Genomic DNA, 14,781 nt, shown 5'->3' with positions numbered 1-14,781 from the left:
ACTGAATGTATACTTTTAACTTGCTATAGTTTATAATAATATTTATAATAGCCATCCATCTTTATTCTGCATAGATGCTGTCATTTAAACATCTGCCACAAAGTTAAAATAGATGATTCAGGCTTGCATACATTAACAAGAGCAAGATTTTGTATCAGTTTATTCTTAATGAGAACTCATGTATAGGCAATCTCTCTCTAACTCATCACATTCTCCAGTTACAGTTGTCTGCATGAAGCTGGGGATGGATTCTTCAGACACAGAGTGAGCAGTAAGTGGAACAGTAAGTTTCTGTTGTTCTTTTTTAAATTGCATAGAAAATTGTTTCTGAAGCTTTGTATTGATGAAGTTCTGATCTGCCTTTGAATTCTTCAATAGTGATACATTCCCTGCCAGGTTATATGATAAATATTACGCTTTACTGAGACTCTTGAGAGGGGAGCATGGGAGAAAGCTTCTTCATATATGTTCACATGCCCTCAAAGTGGCATTGTTGAAATGAAAGTGTTGCACTCTGCTGAATTCTCCACTGGCATCAGACTGAAGCATCAAGTTTGTCCATCTCAAGGGAGAGCTGTAGTTTAAGTTCTTGCTTCTGAGCTTCAGCAAATAAACATTAAAGCTCTAAAAACAAAACAAAAAACTGCCTAATTATTCAGACTAACTGCCTATTATCTGATAGAACTATGGTTCATCTTCTTGACTGTGCACAGTGAATACTACCCAGTTGTCTAATTGCCTCTGATCACATAATCATAGCAATAAATTCAGCCTGGGGACTTCTAATCCAAGTGCTTCCCTTCATAGCAAAAATTTTTGAATAATGGTGTGATTAATTACTTAAAGAAAACCAAACAATTTTTCTAGTTCAAATAGCTGCTTCATTTTACCGACAAGTAGTTGCTTATCCTGACATCATATTGCATTTTGTATGTAGCAATAGCATTAAGGGTAGATTTGGAACTTGGAACTTTTTGAAACTAGCTATTAGGTCACAGTAGCCTCTTTATACCTAATATCTAAACTAGGTTTATTTTTCCCTCCAAATACTTTATCCACAAAGTTTGTTCTGTTTCTTTACCTTGACAGTTTAAGTTTTACTGAAGCACTGCATGGGGACATGTAGCTGAGGCTGCTGCAGTGCTAAATAAATGAGACAGGAACAGCCCTCGCCCTAAAAAAAATAGAAAACGGGGGACTGTTGCCAAAATATGTATCAGCTTATAGCCAAAGAATCCAACTTTTAAAGGAGCTACATCAGCGTGAGGAAAGCTAGAGTAGTTCTGTGTATACTAAAGGTTAAAAGAAACAGTAATTGAAAAAAACCACTAAAAAAATAAAACCCCAAACAAGTCCTGAGCCAGACTGTGTCCTTATGTAGCAAGCACTGATAGTACTCAGTTAAAAAAATTTAGTTTTGCAAATACAAGGAAAGTTTATGCAGTGTTTAATGTTGAAAAGAAATACTAATATCTGTAGCATACCTGACTGTTCAGAATCCTCCGAATTCTGTGTGCTACTGAATCAAAGTGTGTTCTTCTTCCCTGCACTGGTCTTTCTCCTCTGTCTCTTTCATTGATCCATGATTTCTGGAGAAGAGAGATTGTCACTGTGTTCTCATCAATTATCCTCACAGAGCCATTCATAAAATGACAATGTCATTTCACTCATTATTAGATTAGATAAAACTTAAACCACTCTAAAACAGTGCATGCCTCTCACTGGACAGTAGATCTGCTGTTTCAAAAATACCACATCATAAAAAGAAACAGCAAATAGCAGTACTGCAGCAGGCTTGGCCTCTTTCCTTCACCTATTAAACTCCCCTGTTTGTGACACGAGTTTTCTCGCTGTACTTCCTGTTCACTCCCCCATCCCTCTTAAGTGGGAAGTGAGCAAGCAGCTGTGTAAGTGCTTGGCTGCTGGCCAGGGTTAACTCACCACAACTGGAGAGGAGAATGTTTATTTAAAAATCAATCTATTTGTTAATCGGTTTCATATGATACATGCAACTTGACTAATTCACCTCCATGAAACAGACAAATCATGTTTGACTGTTTGAAGTTTGCAATATTAAGAAAAGCTACTCACCTTCTGTCTTGCATTCTTCTGCAAAACTGCATACACTGTTCGTCATGAGCATTCATACAAGAACACCTAATTGAAGACTGGAAAGTATTTTGAATCTGCCCTGTAGATCTTTTGCCTCTAAAATTGCCTTTGTAGTTAGACAGCCCATACGGCACAGTCCTCCTGTTGTGAGAATCATAAATAATGGTACATTTTAGGAGCCAATTAAAATTATATTCCATATATTTTCTGGTTTGAAAATAGATCTCTTGATGCAAAGCAATAAATAGCAGCACAAAAATCAAACCATATGCTTATGTAAGAAGTTCCCCCAGTAAGAGATCACAACTTCTGCTCTTCAACTCAGGCTTTCACACAGTTATAAAGTAGCAGACAACCAGCTCAACTGGTAGAATTAATTGGCAACTACACTGGCTACCTAAAACAATTATTACCCAACAGCTGATACAAATACATCCCCAGGTTATTGCTTCTTCTACTGCTTATTCTTTACCTTGTTGGCTCCCTAGCACCCCCTCCCCCCAAAAAAAAAAAAGAAATTGCACAAAATGCATTCTGTTCAGCGCTGCAGCTGGTATGACGTGAAAAAGGAGCTGTGCTGATTTCCCCCAGATAAATAACATCATATCATTGTTGTCATCCTCATGATTCAGAGCCTGATCTGCCGTTAATTTTATCACTTGAGAAAAGCAGAAAACTGTAAGCATGATTTATTGAACCATGGCTGGACCATGACCTATGGAGTTACAAACATGAAAAACAGCTAGATTATCTTCCTTTTACGTATTGACTACTGCTTTTCTATAAGGAATCATATTCTATGCTGCAGCACACCAAGAAATAGTAAGAGGCAGTTCTCTTTATTTCCCTGCAATCTGGCATGCTCTGTTCTTTAATGGGTTAGGGTCAATGTTATTATCGGAAAAGGACATGGTTCTAACATCTGCCTGCAAACATCCCCAAAAAGCATTGGATAGTTTAGACTGATGGCATAAATTATTCTCCTACAAGTTGTTAAAGAATCTCAACTGATAGCAGGCGTACACCACATGGAACTTCTGGAGATCTGTAAACATTCCTGTGTACTTGAGGGATGGGCTAAGCAAGCCACAAAGCCACAAACACTAAAAATCTGACAAGTATTTCATATTTCAAAGGTGAGAAAGAGGAGGGGGTGGGATAAATAAAAAAACCTCCAAAAACACAAGAGGCAGGGAAGAGGAAATAAGGATAAGTAAGGCTAGATCTGGGAAGGTTACAGAACAAAGCCTGAATAATCAGTCTGGAACCACGAATCACATAGTTGTAATTCTTTCATTTGCTTTCACAAAAACATCATTAGGCTATTAATGGGAAAGCTGCAAATCTGCTATTTTCCTACACTCGTGGTGGGCTGAAAGGTTCAGAAACACTGTTTTCTTCATTTCTGCTATAATTTTTGATGTAACATCAGTGCAGTTGATGTAAAGCATTTCTTCAAATCTCTGCATTTATAGTATGTGTGAGTTTGTACTAGTGCAGTGCATCTTTCACAGCCTGAACCAAAGCATACCTACCGTATAGAAATTTATCATAAAATCATACTGGAGCACAGAAAATCCTGTGTGTCAGAGACCATGTGATGGTGCTTCTCCAGCAGGTGCTGGTCTGCTGCCCCTATATGCACACACTGTTGTGTATTTTCACTACTTTATTCTGCGGCTGTGCCTACACACTGGGAGAGACCTTAAAAGACTTTAGAACTCTTGGCTGCCCCTTCTCAAACAGTCATTTAAAACACTCTTCATTGTCTTCAGGATTAGGGATGAGTCCCATGTTGTAAGCGAAGAGTATTAATAATTCTGTACTTCCATCTACTTTAGAATAATGAATGCCAAACGGCTAATGTAGGTAACTTCTGACAGAAATAACTGCTGTGTGGTCATATTTTTTTTATACATTCCTTGTTTTTATGAAGTAATGCCTGTAATTCTCCCAATATGCCTGGTTTTGATTTCTAATCAAAAATTTAAGCCTAAAACTTGAATAGCAACCCAGAGGCTTTCAACAGTATTCATAATAAGGAGCTAAAATATCATAGATGTTTTCTTGCTTGTCAGCTACTCTGATGCAACTGATAAATCACAACATTTAAGCAAATGTTAGTGTGTGTATGACTCTCATTCCAGAAGCTGAAAACATTAGTATTTCAAGTTAGTTCATGCCTCTTTCTCAGAAGTTCAGAAGTGAGATACCAAAGAGATTCAGCTGAACAAGTATCGGAAGCATTTGCTTAGCAGCATGCTTAATCTTAGGTTGCTACATGTGTTACCTGTTGCTTTTTATACTCTTTTTTTATGAGGCTGCAATGCTCAGGTTCAAATTGAAGCAATTTCAACATGCTGAATGGGAATTATTGTCAAAATGTAGTTGTCACCAGGCATCTGTGACAGTACCCTGTTTCCCATTCCAGCTGAGGCATCTCTTTTCTTTAGCCAAAGCTTGCTGACTTCAGTATGCACAGGACAGTTTGTGTCTCTGCAGTGAAGATGAGAAACAGCTGAACTAGGCAGAGTTAGCCATCTGCAAAGCTTTTGGGGATCCTGAACAACCAGTTCCTTTACGCTGTGTTCCTTGTGGTTGCAACCAGATCCCTGGACAAAGTACCAGCTAAGAGCCATTTACAAACTTCTTGGATATTTCTGCCCCAATTCCACAGATTAAAAAAATGAACAAACAAAAAATGAAAAACATCTCACAAGAAATTTTGAATTTCTGACCTTTAACTCTGTAAGCATCACTTTTTCCTTTAGGAGAACAAAATTCTCCTGAAGCCATGCAATGGGTTTCTACATATTTAAAAGCTAAGGTGCACTGTGTATCCTTCATGCCTTTGTTCTCTACAAAGTGGAGAATAAGCAAATCTTTGCAACTCTGGATCAGCCTTCCCATGGTGCTACTTTGAACTGGTATCTGTGTGGCACCTCTGAGGAAGCAGCCCTCTGTTGTAGACTTCAGTTACCACTACGATTATTGCGGCCAGTGAGTAGGTGCACAGAAGTCTGCATCTTCAGTTTTAAAGCACTTTTCAAATTACAGAAGGTCTGATTTTAAGGAAATAGCTGCTTCTTCAGTATAAGATACTTTTTCTTTATTCCAAATGCAAAGAAAGAAGATGCTAATGCAACTCTCCACTACCTGGAATTATTCCAAATGATAAAATTAGTGCAACAGATCTGTTAATTGAAGATAATTCCATGTATAATATAGACAGCACAAAGCTAATCAAAGCACTGTGTACTCTTGTCCCTTGCAACATACTTTGGATTTCTGCAGTAAAAGGAACACACAGCAGTCTTTAGGTCAGACAATGTTTCTCCTAGAATTTTAAAAGAGAAAAGTATAGATCTGCAGATTAGATATTCAGATGCTGAAATAACCTATATTATTTCTGTACTTTGTGTCCACAAAATATAGTCATCAAAGCTCTCCCCCTAAAAGTCACCTAGCTTTTGAAGCAAGTTTTTGCCCTTAAATTATTAGGAGTAGGCATCTGTTGAAAAAAGACAAGAAATACCAAGGAATAGTGAAACAGCCATCCTGAACCAGTGATCTGGGTGGAAATTTCCCACAGAAAACAAACTGCCCCTTGAATAACTACTACCTTCAGGTTTGATTGGGAAATGTGATTTGCCTAAGTCCAGCTATCCCTCATTTATAGTCAGTGTTCAGATACAATTCAGACAATGTTCACACATTTTCAGTGAATGTTCAGACAAAACCAATTATGTTAATTTTTATTACGTGTGGCTGAGTTTCTCATGCTATGTTATAATTGACCTATGAGCTGCTATTATTTTCTACTTTCCCAGCCACTTAAACACAGTAGATACCTCTAGGGCACTTGAGAGTTTCAGCCAAAACAAAGGGATGAGGGGGTTGCAGCAATCATCTTAGATGCTGTGATTTCAGTATTCAGCAATATATTTTCTGGCATGCATCCAGGCCAGCAAGGCTCCCAACAGTCTCCAGTGTTTCCAGATAATCTTAAAAGGTATGAGATCCCTGTAAGGACCACTGAAAACAAAGAACATGGAAAGGAAGCAAAATTTATCATCCTCCAAGTGAAACAAAATGTCCCCAGAATGAAAAAGGCTTGGGGAAATAAAACGTATTTCTGTATATACTGTCACATATAGCTACTGCAGTAATATTGTATAGCTCTGTAGATGAAGAGATCACTGGCTGTTCTGAAAGTTTTGGCTCCAACTCTTTCTGTAACAGGCATACTTTTTAAGAGTAGTTCACAGTAGGTGTACCTGCCATATTATTCCTTCCTTCTCATCGTCATTGTTTAAGAAGTAAAAACATCTTCAAAGAAGTGCCTGTCTTCTGTCATCCTAACCATGTGCTCCATTCACAGAAGCTGTACTTTTTCCAAGTAGCTTTTTGCCACAAAACTATTTTCAGAAGAAACAAACTTTTATCCTTCATAGCCACGCCTGTATTTTCCACATCCTCAATTTAGTAGTAGTCAGCGTTTCTGAGGACCTAGGTTAGTTATAGTTCATTATTTATAACTAACTCAGGTAACTAGCCAAGGATTGCACATATCTACTTCACTGTCCAGTCTCACTGATTACATGAGTTCTTTGATTTCCCTCCCACTGGGATTTCATGGTACTCAAGTTATGTACTGTGAGAGACTCTGAAAGCTTTTTATCACTGGTCACCCTCCTCCTGTAGGTGTCAAAAGGATATTACATGTTTTCTTCAGATATGATCAGAAAAATATCTGAGTTGTTGAGTGACAAGCTGGGCTACATTTCTTGAGGTAAGCAGTATGAAGCAGGCATGGGAGGGAGGGGTTATTCCATGAACACCCCAAATAGCCAGAGAGGCTCGGTAGAGCTCATCTGATCTAATAAACTGAGCCACTGTTTCACAGAAATACTTCTCTCAAAACAACACTGCCTATATTCTCATTCCAGTCCTAATTTGCTCCCAGTTTTGTGGCAAGATACATGGTTGTTTAAATAAATAAGGGAAATCCGGTGCAGAATTTTCTGTCTATGAGGCCCAAGTTCCCATTATTCCTCTTCCTCTGGCTGTCAGGGAATATTAAGTGGGATGGTTATAATGCAAATACACTGAGGTAAATCCCAAAAGGCAGAGCAGCTGGAAAATATGGATGAAAGGAATCAAATGAAGTGTCAAATGGTAGCTTTTTCAAACTAAACTTCAGAGTGCTTACTGCCAGCTTCTGAAGCCACCACACTAGCGCACGCACACAGAATACATGCCCTAATGCATGTTTCTACCACTTTCTGCATTGTGTATAGCTCACTGCTGGTTTAAAAACAAGTAAACCAAAAATCTGGGGGGATACGTTAAAATTTCAGACGGATGAAAGTGACTGTGGTTTGGCAGCCCTTGAGACTGTTTACTCTTAGAATTAGACCAGCATGAATACCAGTGGTGAATTTGCAAGGCTCTGGCTATTTGTCTGTCTCGCCCCTGACCCCATCCTCTGCAGGGCTAGCTCCTACAGTGCCATGGGGTTTTAATCTGCAGAGCCAAATCATTTCAAGTCTTTCTGAGGGTGCTGCTGTTAAAACATTAATACTGTGAGTACTGTAAAAAAAGCTCTGCAGGAAGACTAAGAGGATATATTCTACTTTTAGACTGTGGAGGGCATGCAAGCTGTGCACATTTCAAGTAAGACACTGAAAGTGTGAAGTCAGGACATGATTTAAACATGATTAGGACATACAGTCCCTATACACAGTCTAATCTTGGTAGCATTCACATATGTAAGACAAATAGATTTCAGTGAACATGTGGACAGTAAAGTCTGCAAAATGCAGGGCAAACTTAATTCAGAAAAGTAAAATAAACTCAACAGAAGATTCAGCACTTCTCTTTTGGTACTCAGTTCTGATGGTTAACTATGCGCACTGTTTAAACGACAGACCAGCTTCCTTATTTGAATGGCCTGGCGTGCAGCCACTTTCTTATCATTATGCCTTTGGCTAGCAGGTTTTTTCAGTCTGATCTATTAAGATTATAAGCACATGCTTAATTGTTTTGCTGAACAACAGATCTTTAGCTGTGTACTTTTATGTCTAGTAATAAACAGGATATCATCCAGCCTTATCCAATGATGAATTCTCAAAAAATGGGGTAACTGTGATAATACTACTTAATATCCATAAGGATGAAAAGCATTTTCAATTACATTATGGTGACCTCATAGCAGCCTTCCAATATCCGATGGGGGCCTACATGGATGCTGGAGAGAGACTTCATCAGGGACTGTAGCAATAGGATAAGGAGAAATGGGTTTAAACTTGAACAGGGGAACTTCAGGTTAGATATAAGGAAGAAGTTCTTTACTGTGAGGGTGGTGAGGCACTGGAACAGGTTGCCCAAAGAAGTCGTAAATGCTTCATCCCTGGCAGTGTTCAGGGCTGGGCTGGACAGAGCCTTGGTCTTGTATGAGGCATCCCTGCCCATGGCAGGGGATTGGAACCACATGATCTTAAGGTCCTTTCCAATCCAAACCATTCCATGATTCTGTGTGGGCTTCCATTCAACAAAATGCAATCACCAGTGAGATGCAGGTAGCAAAAAGATGTTATGAAGGAGAAGTTAGCCAGCAGACCATACAGTCAGAACAAGCATCCAACTGGTTGTCTTAAGTCACCTCTTTTGTAACAAGACATCACTTCCTTTCTATATATGAGCAAAACTATGAGTGAAGCAATCATAGGGCACATATTGTTTTCATTCTAAGATGACTTTCTGATGGTGACCTAAGCCAATAATGAGCAAAGATAACTATTAGAGAACTGACTGTATGTGGAATCAGCTGCTGTTGTCTGTTCAGCTTCTGACAAGTCCTGAACCCCTAATGGACCCTTCTGTCATCACTTTCAGGAAAGACCAAAAGAATGAAAGTGCATGAAAAGCCTTTCTCACCCCAACATACGGTCATATGAGGTCAGGAAAACAGATTCTGCAGAGGAAACTATCTGGAGCCAACCTACTGCTAAGGAATGTCTGATTTGCATATGTTACAGAAACAAATTTCTTCTTTATTGAAGTGACAAACACCACATCCTTGCAGTGGCACCAGGTGACCACAAACTCACCGTATCCTCTACCAATATATTCCCACAGAGCAAAGCAACAGATTGCAAGCGTGTGCATGCCCTTGTCCTTCCACAGAGGAAACAGAACGTGTAACTACAGGGGATCACAGCTGCAAACACAATGTTAGATCAAATTCTTCCTTTCACTCTATCCATCCAATTCTCCTCATTCAGAAATTCATGTAATTGGCAGACTCTTTAGATCATCATGTAAGCTGGTCTTTATAACATAATTTCGTTCATTCGTTACTCCTTTTTTGAGCATACAGGCAAATACTGAAATAAGACGTCATATAGAAAATAAACTCCTTTGATTTAACACTTCAAGAAATTATTATTTTTGGTGCCTAGTTTGAGCCAGGAAGTAACTTTACCATTGTGGATCTATGCTAATATTCCTTTGAAACTGTCCAGATTATTGCCATAAATTCTCACTGTACTATTTCAGAATTGAAGACTGCTTGAGTATCCAATATTGTATTCTCATGATAGTATCATTTTCTAATAGTTGTCACTTTTTAATCTCTTATTAATCATTCTGAGCATCTCTGAAGCTTCTGGCGTTGCTTCAGCAACACTAATGTTATTGATTGAACTACATTATATTGTCAGATGCACATGTTCATACTGAAATATAAAACCCCTTTGGAGAACTGCAGATCTAAAAGAAATCTTGCCTGTACTTTCTTCTTTAACTTAGAGAATTAAGCATCAAGTTTTGGCAGTATTACATCAGTAGGTACTGTTTAAAAGACTATTCATTTCTTCTTTAAAACGTATCTAGCTGTAGATCGAGATAAGCATGTTTAATCACTTGACAAAAAAAAAAACATTGCAAACTAATTCCTGAATAATCCATCTTATCAGTGAGAACAACTTGCCAGCTTTTAATTAGCTTTGTTACACAACCATTGTCTACACCACATAATTGCATTATTCTACTCTGATTTACCTGACTTTCTTAAGGTCATTGTCTTTTCCACTTAGGGCTGTCACTGTTCCCAGCAAAAAAGACTTGCTATGTCAGAATAACACTGGTGCACTTACTGGTCTGAACTAACAGCAGTGGTTCATGGACAAGTATAAAGCAGTACTCAAACTTGCGTAGAGATGATTTCTCATTTAACTGGCAATAACTACAGAGAGTCAAAAACTGCATATTCTGCAATTTCGTGCTTTCCTACAACTGTCACCCTGCTGATCTAAGTGGTTTCTCCACAAGGATAGGAACAGATCCTCTGTCATCACTCTGCCTCCAACAGTTTCAATAAAAACATTAACCAGTTTCCCAGAACACGAGCAGAGAGAGGCTATGACCAAGATTTGTTACGAATGTATCACAACAATGCTTCACAGTATCTCCTGTTGGGAAAAGCAGGGGGAAAAATGCAAGGAAGTAAAGTTTGTCTTTGAAGTATGGAAGAGAGAGTAACCTGGAAACAGAAAATAACACGGAATTTGTAACAGGAATAAGAAATGATAAAGTGAATGATATTAGTCAGGGGAAATAAAAAGTAATAAAAGGCAATTGTAGAGTTTAATGTAGAAAATAAACCTGAAATAGATGTGGTAGTTAAATAAGCAGGGAGAAGACAAGAATTAACAGATGTGTGGAAAACTTCCCCAGTCTTTAACACCCTCTGTCTGGCCTCCCATTATGTGTATGGTTCTCAAAATTGCATTTGAGCCAAATTTTTAGTAAATATAAAAACCTTCAATAGTCATGTAAAAACCCCATTTACAAACTGCCAGTCTGTACAGATCCAGTGGTTACTTCCATTTAAAAGAAGTAGCATAACTTGCTTGGGATATTGAATTGCACAAGCAGGCCCGATTTCTCTCATCCACATCCAGAAGTACCTTCTTGCTTACGGAAACATTGTTCCAAGTAGGACACCAGGCCGGAATTAGTGCCAGATCATTCAGACGTGTGACATGAATTCTTAATCCTTCCTCTGTTGCACTGAACACAGTCCAAAATATCTAATATCTGTACTTATTTCAATGACTACCTCTGCTGTCATATATAGAAGCATTCCTAGGAAGAAAATCCTAGATTCCTTGAAAATCAAGACAGCGCTCTTTCAGCTTAGAGAGAGACCTGTATATCTCCCTCAGCCCTGCACAGAGCCTGCTCACCTTGCTGGCTCAGAGCAGCCAAGTCTCGTGAATCAGTGAGAGGAGCAGGACAGCAAAGCAGCCCAGTTCTAATGAGTACTGTCACATCCAAGAGAATTCAGTTCCTACTGGACTAATTCCCTTACTTTCCACCATCATCCACCCACTACTTACCAACCCCACTGGATCCCCAGCATCCTCATCAATCTAGTTCCAACAGTGTTGCTAAGTTATACAGGTTCACATCTTTGGAGCACAGTAGCCAAAACCTATTGTTCTATGTGAATACTTAATATTGAAATTGAATATTGAAATTGAATATATTCTATAGCTTACATAAAAATGTTTAGTAACATGGCACAAAATGTAAGTGGGATAATCATAATTTCCTAGACCTCACGTCAAGTCATTACAGGCTAACCTATACACTAGACAGCAGGGGTAGATTTTACATATCTGAGAGATCTGCTGTTATGTACAACTGAGCAGTTAAGAAAGCAGAGACTTACAGCTCCAACTGTTTAATATTTGGATTATTGTACGTACTTCATTGCTAATGCTGTAGATATCACAAAAATGTTATCTGTTTTTACTCTTTAATTTTGTTCTTTCTTTGGTGATGTTTGCACCAAACTTTCAGGTAGGAAAAAATCCTCCACTTTTAATGCGCACTAAATACTTTTCCCACTGCAATGAAAATTATCATTTCTGTAGACTTCAAACAGGATATCCTAAAAAGAAAGGGGGGTGGGTGGGTGGGTGTGTTTAAAATTAGCAGAATTCTATTTATTCAGTGTGTAGGGGGAAAAGGAATGTCATTCCCCTGTTTTCACTGGTGAGCTCTGACTTAAATATACTGAGTCATAAATATTTGGCTAAAATAATTCCAAGTAATCCTGAGTGGATTAGCGCAGGTATGGAACTCCAAGAATTGAATGACTTGTGTGAACACATGATACTTACTAGTTGGTAGGAGTTCAAAAGACCTGTCGTCAGACATGGCCTCTAGCCAGGACACACAGGTGAAGTTACAAATTAAGTGCCCTAAACCCCATTTGACTTAACCTATTTCACTGCTACTTTCTATTTTTAATATTCATTTTGTTATTTTAATTAAAAGCTTTGCAATAGATTCAAAGGCAGATCTGAGTCAGTACAACTGTTCCCAAGCTGTAGTGAGTGGTGTACTTGATGACATGTATAGAAGTTTACAGTCACACAGCAAAACGATCTTTAATTCTTGAAGATTCATCTGCTTCACTGATTATTTTTTTGATGAACAGACTGCTGTGGTTGCTGCAGGACTGTGACCTATCAGCCTATGAGAACCTTTACAAATCCTTAGGACTGTTTTAGTTACTCAGGGAGACAGGATAGATAACCCCGGGGGTGCAGGAAAAGGAGGCCTCTATCCTTCAGGCTGTAGGCACAGTGTGGGCATAGAAAAGAAATTATTTCTTTTCATGATACTAGTGCCAGGGCCCGCTTCTCTGCACCCACCAACCCGTGGGAAACTCAGAATTTCCATCTCCTGGGGAGTGTTATGTTTTCAACACTGTTTTTATTATGAGTTGAAACAAAAACTTGCTTGCCATTGCCATAAAACGTTATTGTAAAAGGGGGCCTTTTGCAACATCTTAGATCTGGTAGACTGAGGTTTTCGACAATTGTTTTAATCATAAAGTGTACTTCCAGATTATTTTCTTTATTTCGAACGGCACAAACTATTCTTCCTTTCTCAGCAAATGATTTATTGGAAGCAGATTTCTTCTGCACAGTAAGTCCTTTTCCCCCCTTGGCTGATCTCACGCGGCTGCACACGCAGCGCACGCTGAGGCACCCGCGCACCGCCGCGTACCCTGCAGGTACCGCGAACGGGCCCGGAGGCGCTTACCCGCGGCCCGTTCCGCTCGCCTGCCCCCCCCTCGGCGGGCCCAGCAGGTGTCGGGGTGGAGAGGCGCGGGAAGCCCCGCGGGCAGAGCCGCCCCGGTCCCTCTCCGCTCCGGCGGCTCGGCCTGGGCTACCTGGGGTGCGGTGGCTCCGCCTCACACGGGGGTCCCCTGGGGCAGGCGGGGAACCTCCCGCCGCCGCGAGGGTCGCGCCTTCGGCAGCCCGGCCCGCCATTTCGCGTCCCGCCGCACTCACTCACTCGGGAGTGTTGATCCAGATGATGTCGAGGTGGCAGTAGTAGACGCACTCCTTGTCCTTGTAGGTGTAGCAAGTGCAGCGCCGGGCTCGGGTCCGCAGTCCCCCACCGTCCACGCGGGCCCTGCCGCCGGCCGGCAGCGCCGCCGATTCGCTCTGCTCCCGCTCCTTCTGCCCCAGCGCCGCGGGGCGCGGCTCCGCGCCCACCGGCAGCGAGCGGGGCCGGGGCAGCGCGGACCCTGCACCGCGGGAAAGAATAGCTCAGCTCGGCTCAGCTCCCGCGCCCCCGTCAAGAGCTAACACACACACACACACACACACACACCCCCGCCAGGCCCCACGCCAGGCGCCTTGTAGCCCCTCCGTAACGGGACCCGAGCCGCCAGCTACACCCGGAGGGGGTTCAGGGCTGTGAAAAGCACCGTTATGTCTGTATTAACCCCGGCCCCGCGGGCTCGGGGTGCATCGCTAGCCAGTGGTTTGGGTTTCAACCTACATACGGACGAGCGATGTCTTTGGCGTCTAGTTATTACTTACCACGCATGGGAGTGAGCTGTTGCCCACAGCCTTTTGGAAGAAGTGAAAAAAAAAAAAAAAAAACCCAGCCTTTGTGTGCATGCGTGGAAGTGGCAAAGAAAGAAAGAAATTCACGTTACCTGCAGTCGACGTAATTGTAAGGCCAAAGAGGAACAATAAACTGAGCTCCATTAAACCCAAATTGCACGCGTGTGAAGTGCAGGCAAAGGTGAACTGCAGGGGCGAGCGAGCCCGTCCCGGAGCAACCGCTGCAGGTTGGACGCAGAGCTGGCGGCACACGCTGCTACCGGAGGTAGTTCCCACACGGAGGTGTGATTAGTGGTTCTCCTCGCAGTTATTTCCCTCCAGTGCAGGATTAGGCCTGAAGGGGAGAGTGTTGTCAAAAGCAGGGAAATCCATCGCTGGGCTTTTCCCACACACACCTCCCACCCCACCCCCAAACCGATCAGAAACCGGAGCTGCTGTTTTCCAGCTGCAGACGCCTCCCACCCGCCGAGAGCCGCCTGCCCCCTCCCGCGGGCAGCACGGCCCCCCCCCCCCCCGCCCGGGCCCCGCTCCCTACCCGGCAGGTAAAAGGCCGGGGAGCAGCACATTCCCCTCCCCGGAGCGGCTGCTGCTAATGCTGATTTTGGCTCGTCACGTTTAAATAAGCTGGTCCTGTTGTTCCCCGTGTAATTCCAGCAGGACAGAGGATTGCTTGTGTGATAAAACCGCGAAGTTTTGACTCAAATGTGGGCTATGGGTTTGGGAATTGTTT

General features: G+C 41.4%; 1 protein-coding gene across 1 annotated transcript; it reads right to left on the bottom strand.

The window, feature by feature from the left end:
* Positions 1-1,075: 1,075 nt before the first annotated feature.
* EDN3 (endothelin 3) lies at positions 1,076-14,444 on the bottom strand. Its single transcript, XM_080627933.1, has 4 exons — positions 14,144-14,444; positions 13,492-13,726; positions 2,092-2,253; positions 1,076-1,589 (listed from the first exon to the last, which is right to left on the bottom strand). The coding sequence occupies exons 1-4, from the start codon at positions 14,193-14,195 to the stop codon at positions 1,517-1,519; spliced, it is 522 nt and encodes a 173-aa protein (XP_080484059.1). The 5' UTR covers positions 14,196-14,444; the 3' UTR covers positions 1,076-1,516.
* Between the last annotated feature and the right edge of the window lie 337 nt (positions 14,445-14,781).

The sequence above is a fragment of the Psittacula echo genome (assembly GCF_963264785.1).
Source record: "Psittacula echo genome assembly, chromosome: 12".
NCBI classification, from domain to species: domain Eukaryota; kingdom Metazoa; phylum Chordata; class Aves; order Psittaciformes; family Psittacidae; genus Psittacula; species Psittacula echo.
The sequence above is the reverse complement of the archived record's forward strand: the minus strand, read 5'-3'. Positions and strand labels throughout refer to the sequence as shown.